Source organism: Cadophora gregata (genome assembly GCF_030347475.1).
Source record: "Cadophora gregata isolate MNR1 chromosome Unknown scaffold_15, whole genome shotgun sequence".
In the NCBI taxonomy this organism is placed as follows: domain Eukaryota; kingdom Fungi; phylum Ascomycota; class Leotiomycetes; order Helotiales; family Ploettnerulaceae; genus Cadophora; species Cadophora gregata.
The window spans coordinates 1306908-1327131 of record NW_026695938.1 but is presented as its reverse complement, the minus strand read 5'-3'; the positions used below and the strand labels follow the sequence as shown (position 1 = coordinate 1327131).

General features: G+C 49.6%; 7 protein-coding genes across 7 annotated transcripts; 4 read left to right on the top strand and 3 right to left on the bottom strand.

Annotated features, from left to right (window-relative positions):
- Positions 1 to 260: 260 nt before the first annotated feature.
- Positions 261 to 1970, bottom strand: ONS95_005045 (uncharacterized protein; the record flags this gene model as incomplete). Its single annotated transcript, XM_058498436.1, has 2 exons — positions 261 to 916; positions 974 to 1970. The coding sequence occupies 2 exons, from the start codon at positions 1968 to 1970 to the stop codon at positions 261 to 263; spliced, it is 1653 nt and encodes a 550-aa protein (XP_058351950.1).
- Positions 1971 to 2750: 780 nt separating this feature from the next.
- ONS95_005044 (uncharacterized protein) lies at positions 2751 to 3689 on the bottom strand (the record flags this gene model as incomplete). Its single annotated transcript, XM_058498435.1, has 2 exons — positions 2751 to 3126; positions 3259 to 3689. The coding sequence occupies 2 exons, from the start codon at positions 3687 to 3689 to the stop codon at positions 2751 to 2753; spliced, it is 807 nt and encodes a 268-aa protein (XP_058351949.1).
- A 2339-nt stretch (positions 3690 to 6028) lies between these two features.
- Positions 6029 to 8356, top strand: ONS95_005043 (uncharacterized protein; the record flags this gene model as incomplete). The annotated part of the gene is made up of 1 exon (XM_058498434.1): positions 6029 to 8356. One exon carries the CDS (start codon positions 6029 to 6031, stop codon positions 8354 to 8356), a length of 2328 nt encoding a protein of 775 aa, XP_058351948.1.
- Positions 8357 to 10328: 1972 nt separating this feature from the next.
- Positions 10329 to 10724, top strand: ONS95_005042 (uncharacterized protein; the record flags this gene model as incomplete). The annotated part of the gene is made up of 1 exon (XM_058498433.1): positions 10329 to 10724. The coding sequence occupies one exon, from the start codon at positions 10329 to 10331 to the stop codon at positions 10722 to 10724; it is 396 nt and encodes a 131-aa protein (XP_058351947.1).
- Positions 10725 to 11084: 360 nt separating this feature from the next.
- Positions 11085 to 11718, top strand: COX19 (Cytochrome c oxidase assembly protein cox19; the record flags this gene model as incomplete). The annotated part of the gene is made up of 4 exons (XM_058498432.1): positions 11085 to 11134; positions 11204 to 11238; positions 11355 to 11469; positions 11589 to 11718. The coding sequence occupies 4 exons, from the start codon at positions 11085 to 11087 to the stop codon at positions 11716 to 11718; spliced, it is 330 nt and encodes a 109-aa protein (XP_058351946.1).
- Positions 11719 to 12161: 443 nt separating this feature from the next.
- Positions 12162 to 14415, top strand: NPR3 (Nitrogen permease regulator 3; the record flags this gene model as incomplete). Its single annotated transcript, XM_058498431.1, has 2 exons — positions 12162 to 13056; positions 13106 to 14415. Exons 1-2 carry the CDS (start codon positions 12216 to 12218, stop codon positions 14413 to 14415), a joined length of 2151 nt encoding a protein of 716 aa, XP_058351945.1. The 5' UTR covers positions 12162 to 12215.
- Positions 14416 to 15637: 1222 nt separating this feature from the next.
- On the bottom strand, positions 15638 to 19238 carry ONS95_005039 (uncharacterized protein). Its single transcript, XM_058498430.1, has 2 exons — positions 17391 to 19238; positions 15638 to 17288 (listed from the first exon to the last, which is right to left on the bottom strand). Exons 1-2 carry the CDS (start codon positions 17971 to 17973, stop codon positions 16213 to 16215), a joined length of 1659 nt encoding a protein of 552 aa, XP_058351944.1. The 5' UTR covers positions 17974 to 19238; the 3' UTR covers positions 15638 to 16212.
- Positions 19239 to 20224: the final 986 nt, after the last annotated feature.

The following is a 20224-nucleotide window of genomic DNA, read 5'->3' as shown; positions in this document are numbered from 1 at the left end:
TCAAAATGATGTTGTGGTATATTGCTTGAAGACAAATAGACTAACGCCTCTACGCTTTCCCAATCGCTATCTCTCAAAACGCCATCCAGGCGATGTCAATGAGTGGCCGGATTTCGGCCGCTCATTCACTTCTTTAGTTCTTGAAATAACGCCACCGGTGGTATAACCCAAGTATGCAGATGCCCTCGCTCCCTCGTCTCCTTCGTCCGCCATATGCCATCCAATCTCAAAAACCCCCCTTTTCTCGCGAGATGTAAGAATTACCCAATATAAACCGGCATACGACTCCCCTTCAAATCCGCAGGCACAATTTTCGCATCTGCCTTGTCAAAATCATGCAACAGCAGCCAACACAACATTCTAAAAATGAGCGAAATCCAAATAACATTCCTATCCTCCTCTCCCTCCTTCGGGCTCTCCGTCCCAACAACAGCCGGGCGAATAGTCTGGAAATAGTATGTCATCAGCGCGTCCTCCTTGTTGGCCAGCACGATGACATTAAGCGGCGAGACGGGATCATCGAGGACTTCCATCACTTTCGTGATATGAGCTACCACCACAGCGAGCACTTCTGCCTGGCTGATGGAGAGGAGGTATTCGGTTTGGAGGTCTAAGGCGCGGTGGATTTCCTCGCGGACTTCGAGAGAGAGGTCTGCTTCGTCGGGGCAGTCCATGGCTGTGATGGCTGTCCAGATGGCGCTGATCTTGGAGAGGCGGTGGGTAGGGGGAAGTGAAGAGGTTGTGATGAATTTGGTGAGTTGCGAGTGGAAGATGTTCATTAGGGTGGTGATTTTCCAGGAGGCTTTGGGGCCTGGCTTTTTGAGCCATCTGTCGTTAGTGGGATTGGGGAGCATGCGGAAGTTCGAGCCGCGGATGCGAAAGACTTTACTGAGCATGCCGATTATTTCGAAGGAGACTAAATTGCCGATACGTTAGACTTCTTCCATGAACAGTTAAGGAGTTGGGGATGTACCTGAAAAGATATGCTTGTGATCTTTCCGGTATCTTTTCAATGTCTCGGCTTGGCAGCCAATAGACTCCAATGTCGTTTCAACATCTTCAGGAGCTCCAAATACTAGGTTCAGACTCTGTGTTTGCGTGTCCCGATTCAAATACGACTCATCGTCAAAGATATTGGGGACAGTTCCGAAAGTCAGCTCTTTCACAGCCTCGCATGGGATTACCCGATTCTCTTTGAAGCTCGACTTCCCCGTCGTAGCAAATGTTACCATGACCCCGAGGCCATGGACCGTAGTAGAAGTCAGAATGAATCCATTTCCTTCAGCTCGCAGGTTCCATATTGATTGGTCGAAGACTTTCCAATATAGACCTAACATTGCCATCATTTCTACTAGATGACACATTGCCGACGTGGCGTATGGTTTCGTGATCGAAGAGGGAATAAAATCCCAGGACCGGGTCTTACGTTGAAGTCCGACTGCAACCTTGTATTTGGGATCCCCGACCTTCAAAAAGCCTGCTCGCGGTGGAGATTTAACGCTCCACTCCTTATCCCACGCTCTTGACTGCTGCTCCTTCAATTGGAGAGCAGAGAGTAGATTGACCCATGAAGCTTTCTCATCATCTGCGGTATGCACTCTTGCCGTAGCTTCTTTGTCGGCCTTTTCCCTGGCTTGTGGCAGAAGCACCCGCGTATTATCATAGGACTCGTCCGTCCCATCAATGTAGTATATAGGCCTTCCAGCAATTGGACCCCTCTCGTTCGTAGGAGGCGCCACGAATATGACGGGAGTTTCGAAGATAACTTCTATGCGGAATTCTTGCAGTCGAAGCTTCCGCTTTGTGCCATTCGACCATGCTCCCATTACTGACTCGGCACATCGTCGATACCCCTCAGCGCTTGAGAAGTATTGCTGTAGCACTTGCAGGACGGTCGTGAGGAGGGCGACGAGTGAGACTATGAGTGCTGTGAAGCCGAAGACGTTCTGGTTAATGTTGTCGAAGGCCATTGTGAGGCTGACGGTGTGCGGAAAGGAGAGTAGAAGGAAGCTGTCTGGAAGACGATCAGCTGGAAATTGAAATGTGTATCTATACTCATTATTCTCAACTACCAGAAATCATGAGGAGAAGCTGCAATTGTCTGTTGAAGACATGAACAAAGAGAATTTGGCACGGCTCTGGCTTTGCGTTGTTCAAACTTCCAGCCCCCAAATGCAAGTGCTCAGCCATTCCTAGTTCGGAAATTCATCTGCAGCCACAGCGGCTGAAGAGACAAACACTGCCCCTGTCTTATAATACCGTCACTTGGGCTTGGCTATTCTGTGGACGAGGTTGATTTTCTGTACAGAATGTACATCATGGCTTTGGAACATGATGATATGTTGGGGATTGAAGTGCTGAGTTTGATGTCTGGAATTTTGATGGGTAGGAGCCGGGTAAGCTTCAGGGCCGAGCCTAGCGTCTCGGACTAAGCCTGGCATTCCTATCGATGCGAGGTGAGAGGTTCACAGCTCCGACTTGTTAAGGCTAAGAAACATGGGGCAGGTATAAACTTCAACGGCCAGTCAATTATGTTTCAGTATCGGTATAGAAGATAAAAAGGGCAAACCAAAATTAGTTCGATCCCAAAAGAACTTTAGCTTTGAATAGCGACAACAAGGCAATATGATGATTTCGAACATGTTGACAAGAAACGTAAAGGTTCCGAGGTATTAAATATTATTAAGTAAACTTCCACAACACCATACTCCATCATTCATGCATATCATCATTGACCTCCACCGAATTCATTACAAGACAATCATCATGCCAAGCATTCCAATAACGCCAGCTGCTGCTCCAGACACACCAGTTGGGACAGATCCACCAGCAGTAGACGATGAGGTGCCTCCATTCAAAAGACTGCTAGCCTGGTCCACAGCGCTGGACGCTCCGCCAATCAAACTAGTGATTGCAGTCGATGCCTCGCTTGCAACACTGCTTCCACCAGCAGAGATTGTTCCGGCGACACCAGTGACTCCAGTCGAGATATGGCTGGCAACACTGGATCCTCCACTTGAAATCGTTCCTGCAACACCAGTCACGCCGGTAGAGATGTGACTAGCTACACTAGATCCTCCGCTAGAGATCTCGCTTGCTACACTAGCAGCTCCAGTGACAACGGTGCTGAATACTGAAGTGACGCCGTCAACAACTTGAGTGGTAAGAGCTGAGTATGTGCCTGCAGCGGCTTGTACTCCGGTTGGTCCAATTGATGTTAATTGATGCTTCCGAAAACAATACGGAGTAGGAACTTACGTTGAGAAGGAAGTCGAGCTTGTAGTAATGGTATTTCCATCAGAATCCGTTGTAGTGACTGGAACGACAACTGGGATTATACCGCCACCGGGAGAAGCAGCGGTAGGACGGAGGACCTCGATGCTTCCCTCGAGAGCAGCAAATTGGCTTGAATACTCTGTTGGGATTGCGGATGCTAACCAGGCAGGTGCGCTCTGAGCAAGGATAGCTTCATACAGAAGTGATTTCGCATCACCTGTAACTGAGGCTGCGGCTGCTGCTGAGCTGACCGCCGATTCGAGACCAGGGAGCACTGAAGAGGGGATGTACTGCTCAATGACCTGGCTTGCTGCGGAGGTGAATTGTGCCCCGTCTGTCGCCTGGCGTTTCTCTGGCTGAATTGCAAGGGTGGTTGAGCTCAGAAGAGCGAGAGTCAAGATGGAAGACAACATGATGAAGAACAACTAGCTACGTGTTTGAAGACTTGTTGGAAAGTGAAAAGTCCTGAGGCTGATTGATTGACTAATGATAGGTAGACGATTAAGAAAAGAGAAAAGTTAAATGAAAAGGCAGGCATCTCATTGAATTTAACATCGTCAACTCTGCTCCCAGCCAAGGTCCTGCAAGTTCATCGCCAAAAGGCGTCATGGTCGCGGTGAGGTGCAAACAGGGTCAATTCAAGGTACCATGCAAACATACGATCATAACGATCCAATTGCAGAAGGAGGGCATCGCGAACCGACGAACTTATTGCCCGAACCATGGAATAATGCTGGTTGTACCTGCCTTGCAAGCTTGTGCTATTTGTTGGTTCTGGGGAGGGGGTTGGTGGTGGATCATAGGAAATCTGGTTTTCTGGTTTTTGATGCTGGATAAGCGAGCTCCCCGCTGTGGCGCTGGACTTTTAGGTGTGGCTGACGTGTCGATGGATCTGATTTCGGGTTGCTCCATCAGATCTCATCGGAAAACCAGACAGCGGCAAGGTGAGAGTGAAGTGAACTGGCAGACAGGTCGAAAGTGAGTTTATAAAACGTGGTACACTGGACACACTTCCTTAGCCATGTATCAATGTGCGAGTTCGCTACTCGTAGTGCTGAGGAGTACCGAACCGAGACAACAAACAAAATACACCAACCAGGATTACCCCTCCCCCGCAATTCTGCGACTCATGATGGATGTTTTCGAACAACGCGGAACACAGGAGACGGAAGAAGTACATACACACGAGTAAACAAACCTGGATGCGTCCTTCTCGAAGAGCCCAAGCCTGAGCCCTGGGCAATGGTTGTCAATTTACCTACCTACCTTTCCTACCTGGTCCGATATGGAGGTACAGCAGAGAGCATCAGTCACATGATAAAGTGACGTCACTTGCCTAAGTCTCCCGCTTTCAAGAAGCCCCCGCCTTCCTCACACACCCTCACCCTCACTCTCACCCTCACCCTCACGGCCTGAGCAATAATGAGCTTGTGATGTGCTCTCATGGTCTTGACTATATCGAAGACCCCAGCCTTGTCAGTGCTACCAACCCTCAAATCTTGTGAGAAACAGAAACATCTGTCTAGGACACAAGTCTGAACTCAGCCATCAAACGAGGCGCAGTGTGGCTGGCAGAAGACCCCTCCTCGTCAACAGGCCAGGAGCCAGGCCAGCCACAGCCCTCAGCAGTTGATCCGTTGGGATGATTTAGAGCATCCGCAAAGCGTGGACACAAGCATTTTAGTTGCCGCGAATCTGCCGCAGTCAAGTCAAATAATGTGTCTGTTTGTCGGTCTCTGCCTGTAGCCGTTTCTGTTGCCGTTCGTTCCCGCTTGCGTGACATTCGAAGTGATAGCAGAGCCCAATATATGGTCCATGACGTCCGCGGCCCTGAGCTGAGAATTAAAGCTGCAAAGGAAGCCCCAGAGAATCGGGACCCTGATCTGTACTCACCTTACTGTAGGTACGGTACGGAGGTAAAGTAATCTCTGAGGCTACCTACTGTCCGCTTAGGGGTCTCTTAGTTGCCGTGAAAAGGAAAAGTGGCAGTGGCAGTGGCAGTGGCACTTGGCTTTTTCTCCCCATGCACGATGATGATGATGCCCGTGGCCGTTCACTACTGTACAGTACCTACCTACAGTAGGTAGCACACTCGCTCCCTTCAGCTGTGGGTTCGAGGTAGACCACTGAATAGACGCTGAAGCTGGCCGACTGGGACGACAAGTACATGCCCCAAGAATGAAACCACAGGTAATCGAGGCAATCTGCGCCTCTGTGGATAGACCCTGTCAGCTAGTCAAGGTCAAGGCTGCCCAATAGTAACTGCTTCTTTGTTCTATGCGATGCGATGCGTGCGTGGAGCGCTGTGCGTGCCCAACCTCCCAACCCAACAGCTGTCCATCGAATGAAGGCAAATCAGATTGCTACTGCCCTGTACTCGGTGGAGTTCGGGCTCACGTCGAGTTCCCCAGCCCCAGCCACCCGCACCTGTCACCTTGCCTCACTTCACCGCAAAACCCACCCCTCTTCTCTCCCCTCCTCGTCATCGTCGCAATCTATTATACCAAACTTCGCTCTTCAAGACTCACGATACATCAACAAACCCGACAACAAAACAAAACAAAACAACACATTTGAAGGAAGCGGTGCGGTAAATCAAATCAATAAAATTGGAGAGCGGCTTTACAACAGACAAGACTCAAGACTCAACACTAAACTAGTCTTCCGATCTTGAAGTTGAAGCCAGCCTGGGCAGGGACCATAACCTCACCTCTCTCTCCTTTCCCATAGAGAGCAATCCTCCTCATCAAACATGTCGACTATCGATCCCTACGACCGAATTGATGACCGTCGTCGGTCCCATCGCCATCGCGATTCCAGAGATGAGCGTGAGCCACGTTATGTCGAAACTCAAGAAACCTACGTTCGATCACCCGTCTCTGCTCCTGACCCTCCATACGCAGTTCGAACCACCGACGTTGTTCGCCGCCCAACTCGTGAAGATAGCGACATGTCGGTCGAGGAAGTCAGAAGGGACTTTCCTCCACCCGGTGCGGGCACTTACACCCAGCGTACCATGGTACGAGATGATCGGTACGGCCCGCCAGTTCGATCTCGCTCGGCCGAGCGTGGCTCACATTACGGAGGAGCATATCTCGATCCGCGACGATCGCACAACGAGCTAGACAGACGTGATACCCGCGGAACATATGTTGAACAAGAAGTCATCAAGCCACGTCGTCGGTCGCTATCGAGAAACCAGAAGATAATTGCTGCAGTTGGAGGGGCCGCGCTAGCAGTTGGTGGCAAGGAACTTTGGGACCGCAAACAAGCAGATGGACGTCCAATTCAACGGAACCCTCTTCAATCCGCAGCTGTTGGTGCCGCAGGTGCATTTGCTGCCTACGAAGGTGCCGAGCTTTATGCCAAGCATGGAGGCAAGGCAGAAGAGAAAGTCAAGACTTACGTTGCTCACCGAGGTCGGGACGGCGAAGTTGCCGAATACTATGCTTCTGACGAGGAACCAGTCAAGCCAAAGAGATCAAAGAGCCGTCGCAAGTCTATTGTAGAGGGCGCTTTGGGTCTCGCTGGTCTCGGTGCTGCGGCAAAGGCTACAGGAGGAAGCAGAGACAAAGGAGGACGTAGCCGCCGCGGAAGCGACAGTAGCTATGACTCAAGAGACAGATCCCGAGGAGGACGTGGAAAGTCTCCTGAAGGAGCCGCCAAATTCCAGCAGGCTGCAAAGGCTGCTCTTTTAGCTGGTGCCACCGAGGCTTTCCGTGTCCGAAACGAGCCTGGTGGATGGGGAGGAGACAAGGGAAAGCGAATTCTTACCGCGGCGATCGGAGCTGGTGGTATTGATGCAGCAGCTGATCGTGACCCTGACAAGAAAAGCAAGCGTCACATCCTTGAGGCTGTGGTAGGAGGTCTTGCCGGAAATCGACTCATCAATGGTTCAAGAAACAACATTGAAGACGACGGCCGTTCAGTCAGATCTCGATCTCGGTCTCGTTCTCGATCAAGAGGCCCAGGTGGTGGAGCATCTACTGGTCCTCTAGCTGCTCTGGCTACTGCTGGTCTTGGAGCGATTGCTGGCAAGAAACTTCTGGACCGATCCCGCTCAAGATCTCGAGGAGCTTCAAGGTCTCGCGGTGGTCGTGGTAGCTCTCGAAGGCGCAGGGACAGTTCTGATTCCTACGATAGCCGAAGCCCGTCTCCCAGACGAGGTGAAAAGAAGGATCGTCACAAGAGAAGCAAGAGCGTGACAGATTACGCTAGGAGTGGTCTTGCAGCTCTCGGTATCGGTGGAGCCGCTGCTGCAGCAGGTAGCGACAGGCACCGTGATCGTGGAGTCGTAGAAGAGGAAACTACTGTTCGACGCACCTCGCGTCGCGGTGGAGGATCCGATGATGGATATGGTGGATCGAGACGTTCCCGAGACTACGGATACACCGATTCTCGTGATCCATACGGAGACGCAAGATATGCTGATTCACGATCGAGCAACGTAGGCTCAAGGAGTGGAGGAGGACGACGCAAGAAGGATCATAAGAACAGAGATATTGCGGAAGGCAGGAGGGACGCTTCAGACTCGGAGAGCAGTCTGGGATCATCGTCAGGGGATGAGAAGAGAATCAAGAAGATGAGAGGTAAGCAACTTCTTACGGCCGGTTTGGCTACTGTCGCCACCATCCATGCTGCGCACAACGTGTATCAGAGCATGGAGAAGAGAGATGCACGTCACAAGGCTGTTGCGGAGGGAGACATGACCCCAGAGGAAGCACGAAAGCTCAAAGCCAAAGCGACTCTACAAGATGTAGCATCAGTTGGCATTGCTGCACTTGGTATCAAAGGGGCATTCTCTGAAATTAAGGAGGCCAATGAGATGAGGCATGAATGCAAAGAGCTGCGAGAGAAGAAAGAAGAACGACACAAGAAGCGATTAGAGCGACTTCAGAATTCCCCTCAAGGGTCACCTCGCAGAAGCGCAGGCAATGAAATCGCCAGACGCAGAACCGAACCACGCTACGCACCAAGCTCAGCCAGTCCTCGCTATGATAACTACGGACCTCGCTATGTCGATGACAACCCGTACTCGGCAGCTTTACCGGCTCCTCCTGTTGGCTATGACAGGAGGTAACGGCTCTTGGTCACGGACACTTCTTCTTCCTTCGCTTAGCCATGTACCAACAGCCGTCGAGCTTCATTCTTCGCTGTAAGGCCTCATGGGTCACGACGTTACGAATTTACGAGGTCACGATAGTCATGATATTCGTTTTTGGCATGAGGTCGCTTGCAGGCTTTTGATGATTGATGAAACAAGATTTCTTCACGATAAGCAAAGCCATCCATCTGCCTGCCTACGCACACTTCTTCTCCTGTTCTGATACATAACTGATACATTATACCTTTGTTTTCCTTCACCTTTTCTTTACGTTCTGGGCGGCGGCGTTCGTGGGGTAGGTCAAAAGATTATCAAGAGAGAATTGCCCATAGACCACCCACCGCAAGCAAGCCTTCTACCTATCTAAGAAAGTCATGTCATGTTCAAGAGAAGAAAGAAAGAATCATAACTGATAATTACCAAATGTTCACAGCTCCACGCTACTAAGCATCCAAAAGAACTGCAAGTGACCTGCCTCACCGCAAGCTTGTAACCATCACACATCGCACAATTTCCGAATCGGGCACGAATCGAGGGACGGAAACGATTGGTTTGGACTGGATGAGTACACGATAGTGGATATATGGACCAGCGGGTAGATTGGGGGATATGCGACGATACACATACGCGATACGACTCGGGTTGGCTGGCTGGATGGGTCAATCGGGAACGGCTTTGCATTAGTGTGGTTGGTTGGGGGGTTGGTTTAGGATTTTGTCGGAACGGAAGGCATGGATTGGGAATCAGGAACGAACGAACGAACGCTTTACGACTCTCCTCTTATTTTTTTTTGTTTCTACTACCGGCAGTTTATCTATTTTCTTATTTTATTTTCGTTTCCCTTCTTCTCGTGTTGGTATTTGAGGGTGCGAGGGCTTTTGATGACTGGATGTGTGCGCCGCAGTGCTTGGTCAGGAATTACATGGATATGATATAGTCCTAGATTAGGAAAATAACGAATGAAATGCCCAACGAAAGGCAAAAAGCACTTCACGAATCACGATGATGGTGATGGCGAATTGGAATGGCGGTCAAGGAACGCTCTAGTTTAGCTCCACAATACCTTGGTAGATAACGTGGCGGTCGTGTCTAGACTCTACCTAGACTCCCTGCCAGTAGGTGTGACGGCGACGGGCTTGCCTCTTCCCGTTGATAGTGCCGATCTTTTAATGCTTGTCTTGTTTGCTCTGCACTGCACGAAGGAAGGAAGGAAGGGAGGAAGGAAAGTCACGCTCTTGATAGTTTGGCAGAGTAGTATTCGGTTGGTCTACTTAAGAGATAATAGGTTGGGACGTATGAGAAGAGGGCGAGTAATCGAGTTGTGTGATGGGAAGCGGAAGAACAGGTGTGTTGTGTGTTGTGCATGAATGATGACGACCTTCCGTAACAATTGCCGCAACAGTCAGGGTTGGACGGCTTCTGGTTCTTACAGCACAGTATCACGAAGCTTTTCAGTACCTCACCTAGGTATCTACTAATGGGATATCTACCTGATTACCTCCTCACACAGTCAAGTTCGTGTAAGAAATCGTACTTACCTGTGGGGATAGACATGAGGGCAGAGACGTGATGCTTCACCTCGCTTCGCTTCTCTCTTTCCTTTTGCGGACGCAGATGTGCCTGATTTGAAATGCATAATGTGGGGCAGTGAAGTGACTGGCCCACTTAAGACTACGAATGGAGAGAGTGATTCGTTGTAGGTTTCTGTTTCTCGGAGGAGAAAGCACTTGTAGCTTGAGGACGAGTCGGTCTAGTCACTAGTTCAGATGTAGATGGAGATAGCTGTAGCTGTCTAAAACTATACAGCATACTGATACCAGGAAACGCATAACCCCTGGTAGAACATACTTAATGGAAGCTCAAAGCTCAATATACCCATTGCTTTCCAATCTCTTACTCACACCCTTCAACCTCGGAATTCCCCACACAGTTCCGGCTTCTTCATCCCATGTTGAAGACGGACATTATATCAATACCGATATCTGTATACATACCCATATTGAATATGTTGGAAATGCAATGCCATACTTTTGAGAATGTGGTAGTTCCAGATGCCCACTGTAAATATGCAGTCTTGTGGGTAAACCCTTATCTCACCGCCTCTTTGTGGATTCTCTCTACCTGCAGTGCGTTGAAATGGAGGGGTCTGGGTCTTGGGTCCGGAGAAGGTGCTCCTATCCCAGTCGTTTGTGCATTTGCTTCCAGGACTGCGTTCACGATGCTTTTCTTCCTTGTTCGCCAAAAGATCTTTTCATATGAGGGTATAGTCATCAACTCGGATCTGTGGTTGAGAATGCCGCAAACTCAAGTATCGGCTGTGAAACATAGGAATAGACACAAATAATGTAGGACTTGGACTTGGGGATAATGACCCCGCCCTTCCTGCATTTGCCTATGTCATGGATGAGTTGGGAGTGATGGCTCGCTGTGAAACTCGTTCTCCTTGGTTGAGTTGAGCGTAATTACACACTTTTCGTCCCAGTCATTCAAAATGAAGCTTGAATATCAAGATTATTATTCGTTAAAGGGGAAGGAGTCTAGGTGAGCTCAGGCGGGCTCGGCTACGTCATTCTAACCCCGAAATCTGGGGAAGGTCACCCATCACATCTTGGCACCGGAACTTCTGAATCGAAATGCCGACATCAGTATCAAAGCTTCAACTTTGAGCTTCAAGCTCAACAGCGACTCACATCTCAACCACACAATGAGTTTCGGAGCACCAGGAGGCGGAGCTACGAGTACGAAGCCTACTCCGTGAGTAATTTACTGCTTCCAAGCGGGGTCTATGAGAATTTGAAGGCGCAATGAGCTAATGCGCAACAGCCCTGAACGTGGAAGTTTTCCTCTCGATCACGATGGTACGATGCTCTCCTCGCACCCCTAGGTCGACGATTGACAACGACGATATACGAAGCGTGGTTCTTTGACTTGATTGAGGCGGGCAAGGGAATATGTGGCTGATGTAAAGAGATAGGAGAGTGCAAGGATGTCATGATGAGCTATCTTTCGTGCATCAAGCGCGTGAAGGGCATGAACGATCCCGAGTGTAGGCTACAGGCCAAGGAGTACTTGTCCTGCCGGATGGATAGGTGCGTTTGGACCATAAATTCTTCCTTCTTAGCAGATTTAGTTGGGGAATCTCGGAATGTTGAGGGGCGGATTTGTGATGGCGACTATGGACAAGATGATTGACTGATTTTCTGAATAGGAACCTTATGGCAAAAGACGAGTTCAAGAACTTGGGGTTTGGCGACGATAAACAAAAAGAGAAGGGGCAGGCTGGAGTAGAGCCAAAGAAAGATGAAGAACAAGGTGTGAAAGGGGAATTGCGGTGGTAGCAGGGCGAGAACTCTCGAGCAAATGCATACTCCGAGGTGTATCATATGCGGCGTTTGGGGTGGAATTGGTCAGCCTTTGGGTTTATATCTATGATCACGATGAACATTACACGGATTTTATAGCTTCTCTACTCATAAGTTGCAGCTTGGATGCTAGGTGTCAGTGCACTTGGAGTTCGATATTTTGCTGGTGGGTCTTATATATGACCGCCTTGTTACAATCGATATGTGGCGGAGTCGTCCGATACTCTATGTAAATAACTCTTTAAAGAACTTTTCTTGAGCACATCACACGCTATACGGCTCCATGTTTGTAAACAAGGAATATAGGGGTATCTGGCTTCTATCCTGGAGAGTTTCTTTTCGGCCCAAACTTGACTAGCTCCGCGGTCGCTTCGATCTCTGCAAGGGTTTGAACGTCCTCGTCCTCACCTTTACCTTGAACTAATGTGCAGCATCTCGCAATTTCCACATGCTAGCTCCATCGGTATCAAGCAATGGCCTACCCTACGGCAGCGATGGAGTCAGGTCTGATTGCAATTGCTCTAATCATCAGATCTCGAGATGGCCCACGCTTTGTATTTCACTACCCTCCACACCCTGATACCAAAACCTCCAAACGAAGAGGCCTCTACGGAACTGAGCTCGACGAAAGCGATTCGGAAGATGATGCACCGCAAATCGACAACTCAGATCTCGATGATGGGAACATCCTCGCTCATAAAGCTCACAAGCTAGATCTGAGCGATTCCGCAGTGACAGAGCCTAAAGATCACGTGGAATCTGTAGAGGAAGATCTCGATGAGCATTATGACAATCCCTCTGGCGAGCATGTTGTTCCCTGGGAACATCTATTTGATTTCCATACGACGGACTTGGAGAGTATCCTGACGCCGTCGAGGGCTTATCATAAAAAGAAGTTCGAGCTCTCGTTGGATCCGCTGTATTTTGTTTCCTGCCCTATGCATATCCGTCCGGATGGGCTGTGGAATAAAAGGAAGCCGAAGAAATCTAGGAAACCTAAAGTTACTGATACCGAGACGGTGGTTTCAGGGAAATCCAGGTCAAACCAAAGTGAAAGTAAGGATAAGTCTGGCACTGCTACGCCGGCAGAGACCATTTCAGAGGATGGAGAAGATCATGGTGGGATGACGATGTTCAATATGGTGTTCATTCTCAATGTCCCGAAGGATGAAGCAGATGAGCGTATTGCTACTATATATGACCATGTCATCAAAAAGCTCAATAAGGCTCTAAAGCATGGTCAAGCGTCTGCAAATTATGTGTGGAAAGAGTCCGAGATGATATTGTTGATGAAGGAGAAAGCTCGTGAAGAAAGTAAGTTGTGCATTTGGTGCTCAAAACACAATTTCTTACATTTGTGCAGGACGTCCCATGAGCTGGCTGTGGAGTGAGGTTCTACTCAAATCCACCTTGGCTGCTACGATGCGAGACGTGTTCACTTCGATATCGAAAAACAAGATTGCTACTTTCCGCATCGGAAGTAAACCACCAGAGGACATCTCACTTCAAATCCCGGTTCCCTCATTCTTAGTGAGTATCCCAAGTTTCGCAGAGAGAGGAGTACCCGGTCTTCTTCTCACAACTGCAAACCCGTATATCGATGAGGAAGGAGTTGAGGACCCAGCATATATCAACAAACACTTCGCACTTCTCCTCCTCGACGATGAAAGTAAGATCATCTCTGAGATCCAAAATGACGACACGGAACTCTCAGCACCTCTGATAGAATGCATACGAATCTGCAAGCCAACACTTTCCTTCCTCCAAGTCGCTCAAGCCCATTCCATAGAAATAGGCAGTCTCCTCATTCTTGCCAACCACTTAATGCAATACCGCCGCGCAGTCGCAATCCCACCTCTCCATCCCCGAGAGATATATATCGTCTCCCCGAACTGCGACAACCGCAAGTTACCAGTTGCGAGCATCGCCTGGAAGAAAGCCTTTCCTCTTGCTCCATCCCTCTCAAGTTTTCTCGCAACCCTCTCGCTCGTCCCACGCCCATACAAGATCCACGCGCCTAGCAAAGATCACAGGCCAACCTACTTGGACATGCTCGCCTGGCTGATCCGTGGCGGTTGGGTCACCCAGCTACGTACTTTCGCGTGGATCCTCGTCTGGCCAGAGATAATCTACGAAGTGGAATATCAACTCCGTGCGGAAGCTGTCGAGAAAGCAAAAAAAGGCATCAAGTCGAACAACGGATCCAGCGAGTCGACAGGTTCAACGGACGATTCCGGCCCGGATAAAGGCAGCGACGTCGATCCCAGTGCACCATTAACCACCGAGCAGGTAGCTGAAAACGCCCGCTTAGAACGCCTCGCCTCCAAAGTCGCTAAAGCCGCCGCTGAAGATGCTGCAGAGTTCTCGAAGATGCCTAAACCTGAAGCTACGGATAATCCTTCGAAAAACACGGCGGAGCATCTGAAGAGCATAAGCCCGTACATTATCAAGGATCCGCACAAAGTGAGCCATGAAGAGAGTCTGTATATTGCGGCTTTGGGGAAGAGGTTCAAGGAGCAGAAAGTGAAGGAGTGTTGGTTGAGATTTGTGAAGTATTTTAATGGGACGGAGGCGCTGGAGATGATTGCACTACGGGAAAATATGAAGAGGAAGGAAACGTGGGGGATTGTGATGGCTTATCAGGAACATCTTTTGGTTTGTAGGCATTGGTGATTGAGAGAGGTAGTGGGTAGATTGAAGGATTCGTGAAGTGTCGGGTTTGATGCGTGACAGTTATTAAAGGCCCTGAACTCTCCGTTCAGGGAGCAGTACATAGATATACCCATAAGGAAGCTATGAAGAACAATTGATATCTGATTATATGAGACTTAATTACCAGTATTTTATATTTCTGGATGGACTGTGTATCAAGGAGATAGTTGATTCTGAGAGAAGGTGAGTATACTCAAGTAGGATATAATTCTGAGAGCGCTCTGTGATTTTTGCACTCAAAGGCATCTATCTCAGTCGTCAATTATCAGCTCTTCATCCGCCTTGTATTGCATCACACCACATATCAGTGCCTACCTCTCCCGTTCTTATCACCGTATCGTGTTTCTATCCCGTTCGCCCACATACCTTCACAGTCTTCTATCTTCCGTAGTCTGACATAACCTCTGTTCTGCTAACTAGCATAACTGCCGAGGCCATCCTCCTCCTTTGGCTTCCTACACCTACCACAACTCCAAATCATCTCATCTACCGCATTCCAACGTCTCCCTCCAAGACAAGCATCGTCATAACTCACCCCTCCTCAACCCTTCTCTCACCCCTCATCACACGCCTCACCTTACCTTAACCCCCCTCCATTCCTGTTCTTATCCAACACCCCCTTTCCACCCACCCCTCCCTTATCAGTCCACCGCACCTCAAAACACCCTTACCATGCTTTCTCAAACAGCATTCCAGTATTCCAAGATGAAACACACACATCCCACGTGCCCACCCTATTCCCTCCGAGTCACCTGGGGGGTAGGTCACATGCCTTCGTGAAGGATGCAACTGAAAATGTATTGTGGGTGTGGGTGCGTGATGAGTCATGACATAGCTTCCAAGATACCTTAGCAAGAGAGAGTGTGTGTGTGTGGTGTGGCTCAAGCCATCAGGAAGCAGGGAGGTGAGCAAGCAAGCAGGCAAGCAAGGGAGTGAGGAATGTGCCGAGCGGGATTTCTGGTTTGGGGAGGATGGAGTGGGACTTTTGAGAATGGGAGTGGGGTTGCTCGTCTACGGACTGAGGAGGTGAGCGCTTTAGTAGCCAAGATCACCGAGAGGTGTGTATTGCTTCGGAACCGAACATATTGCAGTACCATATTAGAGGAGGCGTTTGTTTACTTCAAATGGCGTCATTGCAAGACACTGGAGATACTCGAGTACGGAGGAGGATGAGAACGGAGTAGAGCGGGATTGAGGTGATATATTGATTATCAGCATATGCCTGTCTGCATATGGCAGACAGAGATAAGATGAGCACAAAGCAAACTGGGCACCTATTGCTAGCTAGCCGGAGCGAACGGTGAACCGAACCGAAACCCAAGGGGTTAAAAACAATAATAGCAGCAAACTACAGAAAGCTAAACGCGTATGCAAAGGTATCATAGGGGCACGAATGCCAAATCAATCAACAGGACAGATAAGGATGCAAAAGGAAATAGAACCGTGAATGCCATAAATCCTAACCAGGAATCATCGAATGAACAAAAGAACCATCCAAAAATAAACCCCTGAAGATGTCGTACCCCATGCTAAGCTCGTATTCTGTAAGCAACGCCATCCGACCCACGCCCGTACTCAAAGCTCCAAAACTGCCTCCAAATGCAAGAACGCCCAGATAAAGTTAAAATCGATACGGCAAATGGATAGTAGAGAACCAGAAAATGAAACTGTCTTGAGTTCCAAGCAAGCCAATATGAGCCAATAGGCAGGAAATCGCTAGATTGGTCACCGTGCCCAACGCGGTTGAAGCGAGAGCAGCTATTGCGTGAGGTCCATTCCATATTCATCTTCTTCCTTGAAGCTGATGGATCCTGCCCCGCTTCCTCCACTATTGTTGTTACTCCAGTATTGCCCAGGTCCGCCCATACCAGCTTCTCCTGTGCTGTGGTTGTCTGGGCTGAGGGAGTTGTCTAATTGACCACCCTGACCTAAGCTTCCCAATGCATCACCTCTAACATCGGTGTGTTTGGGTACACGCAAGCCTGTACCTGGAGCTCGAGAGTACTCAAATTTGGATCCGTCATTCTTCACCATGGCATCCATCAACTCGGTATGCATACGCTTCTCATCTTCGGTCGGCTGGAAAGGGAAAGTCCCGCCCAGAGTCTGAATTAAATCTGCAAGTTCTTCTTGTTGCTGAAGCTTGGTGTGAAGCATCCACATCAGATCGCGAGTCCAGCTCACAGCACCGTTGAGAATGTCTCCCTTGTTTGGCCCCTTGTCTTTCTCTTCAATGGGGATACCGGTTGTGATATTGCCAGCTGTAGCTCGTCGGGCACCTGGTCCAGCAAGACCTGAAGTAGCTTGGGGAGGACTCATCCCGCCAGGCGGAGCTGAAAGACCAGCAAGTGTAGGCGATAGTGGGGAATTGTTTTGAAGTGCTTTCCGAACTTTCTCGTCCTCTAGACGATGCATTGGAACAAGGTGACTGAGTTCTTGAATACGTTCATTGATGTTGTCTCGCCGACGACGCTCTACAAGGTTGTGAGATTCTCTTCGTCTCCTCCTCTTCATCTCCTGCGATTGGAGCGCGGGAGCACTGCCGACTGAGTGGCCATTGTTCAATTTGGTTGGCATCGACGCTCCTTTCAGAATATCCGAGATCTGAGGGTTTGGATGTACACCTTGAATTGGCGAAAAATCCGAGCCAGGAAACGATGTAAGACTACTGGGTGTCTGATCCCACTGACCAGAGAGCGTTTTTTGATGCCTATGAGAGGAATGGGTCCGAATGGGTTGCGTAAAATTCGAATTCTCAGCTGATCCGATGTGAAGCGCCGCCATTGTGGAAGTAGTCTTTGGGGTGAGAGGACTTCTAGTGGAGCTCTTCCTTCCTAATGAAGCATTCAGTCTTGGTCGTTGTTGTTTGGGAAAGCCCCCATCTGCCAAGCCATTGTTCATATTTGACCCAGCAATAGGTGACCCAGTATACGAACCTGAATGTAAAGAGTTTCCAAAGTTCTGCTGGGGGGCCATATGTCGGAAGTGCTCATGGTTGAAATTGGTGACGAAAGGGCTCTGGATCGGATCTCCATCTGGGGTGTTCGAGTACCCGTTAATGTGATTTGGGTCAACTGCCAGTCCAGAAGTGCCGTTGTGACCAGCGTAAATCGGATTTGGTGTATAATCAAAATCCAGTCCGAAATCTTGACCATTACCCTGCATTCCAGACTGATTCGAGTGCATATCGTTCGTCCCAAGACTGTCGAGTAGTTCATCATCTCCGAAGGTCGAGATTCCTTTGGAAAAGCTTGCATTAGGGTTTGAGGCCTGATTGTTGTAGTTGTTCTGGTAGGACGATCCATATCCCCCATTTGGAATAGCTATGCCATTTCCGCCCATCGTCAGGTCATTTGGATTGATGCTACCACCGTGCGAGTTTCCGAATTGATTGAAGTGCTGCTGAGGCTGAGGTATGTTGTAGCCGTTGCTACCCAAGAATCTTTGATTGTGGGACGAGAAGAATTGGTCTTCTGGCTCGTCCTTGATGAAAGGGCTGGACGCGCCGGTGCCAGCCATTTTTTAGACCTTGACCTGCAGATGCTTATCGAGAACTATGCCACTAGCAGTATATGATGGCTAATTGTTTAATTGTTTGTGGGATCGGTGAGGGTAGAAGCAATCGCTGATATCTGAATTGCGTGTCAAACATTAGCCATCGCTCTAAGCTCAAATGCGGCATGCAAGGAAAAAAGCAATCATAGAAAAAACTCTAAAAAGCCTCTGGCTACGACGAAGGTAGCAACAGGAGCTGGCTCCTAGGTTCTGACAAGACATATGCTCGGGGATTGCTTGATAGACACAACCTGCAGCACTCCTTGCCGCCAGAAACTTGATGGGATATGCGCATTATACTCGATAGAAGAGCGCACTTACATCGGCCGAGATTGTCGCGACTGTCGCCGGGGCGAACTTGATGTATATTCTGCACAGCAATTCGTTACAAGCTTTTTCAGAGCTTGCAGAGTCTATTCGTAACTTCCTATGCTGCCACGAGGGATTGCGTGTCTTGGCGAGGGTGCTGTCGAAGTTATTAAACCTAAGTTATACACTCCCTGGTCTTTTTGGGGGAGGAGGGGTTCTTGTCTAACAGACCATCAGTTAGCGCTTCAGAACAAGACCAGAATTGACAACTCTGACGGGACGCCGGCAACGGTGACAATGGCATTTGCGGAGGTTCAGGTACTTACCTATCTGAATGTGCCTGGAAGGACCGATAACAGGAATCACTAGGAGCGGGATTATGTCCAAACAACCGCTGTGTTGGAAGAGTAATCCCACCACAATGAGGCGGACGAAAGATACGGTGAGGGTCGCGGTTTGGCTCGGCTTGGAAATACCGAGCTGGGTGATACAGTTAACGATAAATTGCGGGACAGCAAAGTGTGGAGATGTTGATAAGATGCGATGCAGTACAATGCAGTGTTGTGTGCTGTTCTGTGCGACAGCGATGGGGACGTTGAGAGGAGGGGGGGTTGAGGAGGAAGAAGTGATGGTGAAGGGCTTCAGCTGTCCTCGAGAGACGGAGTTTCGGAGGCGGCAGACGTAGTCGCAGTCGCAGTCGCAGTCGCAGTCGCGCAGTCGCAGTAGTCGTTGTCGCAGGGCGCTCGAGGATACGTGGGAACTCGGCGGTCGGTCGTGGGTCGAGCGTGGGATTTTTAAGGATTCGGAGAGATGCAGGTCGACGAGGTGAGTGAGGTGAGGTGAGGTGAGGTGAGGTGAGTGTGGGAAGATACAAGTGCAGTGCACGAAGGCAAGGCGAGGCAAGGCGAGGCAAGGCGAGGCAGGGCCCTTGAAGGCACTACTCCCTCCCCACTGCTACTGTACGAGTATGAGCACTTGCCTGCTTGCGCGTGAAGTGAGGGCGGCGGGCGAGCGATGATGACTCGCTAGGCTTCGGCTTGGGCTTGGGCTTGGGCTCGGGTTGAGGTAGCCAGGCGGCCGGAGAGCGAGCGAGGATCTCCGAAGGACCACTTCTCCACACTCAAGGGTCACTTCGATTTCAAACACACACCCAGAGAGAGAGAGAGAGAAAGAGAGAGAGCTCGGATATAAATGTCAACACGGCTTTATAACAACCTTAAGGGACGAGGGTCTCCTCTCCTCTCCGAGATGTTGCATGCACCGTACAGTGCTTGCAGCTGGCAATAATTCTCGTTTGGGTCAGAGCCGTCCTCGCTTTCGTATTGGGGCAGGCCAGCAAGGCTGGACGGAGTTGTGGCGACAGGATAGGCTATTTCGAGATGCAAACCGCGGGGCTTGATTAATTCTTACGCCCACAACCTGGAGAAGGAGGGCGAGGCTCGAGAATTATAGTGGTTCTCTCGTAATCAATAATCCGCTCCTGATCGCTTCTGTTCTGTTCTGTTCTGTTCTGTTCTGTTTCGTTCCCGTCAGTCAGTTCTCCGCACAGTATCCGTCCAGCAACCCTCTAGATCTTGGATCAAGATCTTGCCTCCGCACTAGCGTCTGGAGTCTGAGCTAAGTGTTTAGGCGGCGGAAACTACGGCTATCAGAGTTGATCGAGGGTACGGTACTTACTGATGATGTGCTGCCTCGGTTTGGATCAATAGATAGATGAGAGACGGGTATTTGTGGGTGACTTCGGCGGTCGATTGGGAGATGCTCTTCGCTCTGGCCCAGTCGACTCCCAGATCGTGGTCTGTTAGCTCAAGTTCTGGAACAAGTGTAAGCTTCACTATAGATGGGAATGTGGTTTTGATTTACGAGTAAGGTTCGGCCGGGATGTCGAGCAGTTGAGGACACCAAG

What these genes read in the sequence shown, in the direction of transcription:
- ONS95_005039 (XM_058498430.1), bottom strand. Translation starts at nt 17,973, where the DNA reads ATGGCTGGCACCGGCGCGTCCAGCCCTTTCATCAAGGACGAGCCAGAA. An exon ending in TGGAAACTCTTTACATTCAG is followed by an intron (nt 17,289 to 17,390) that starts GTTCGTATACTG and finishes ATGCTTCATTAG; the next exon opens with GAAGGAAGAGCTCCACTAGA.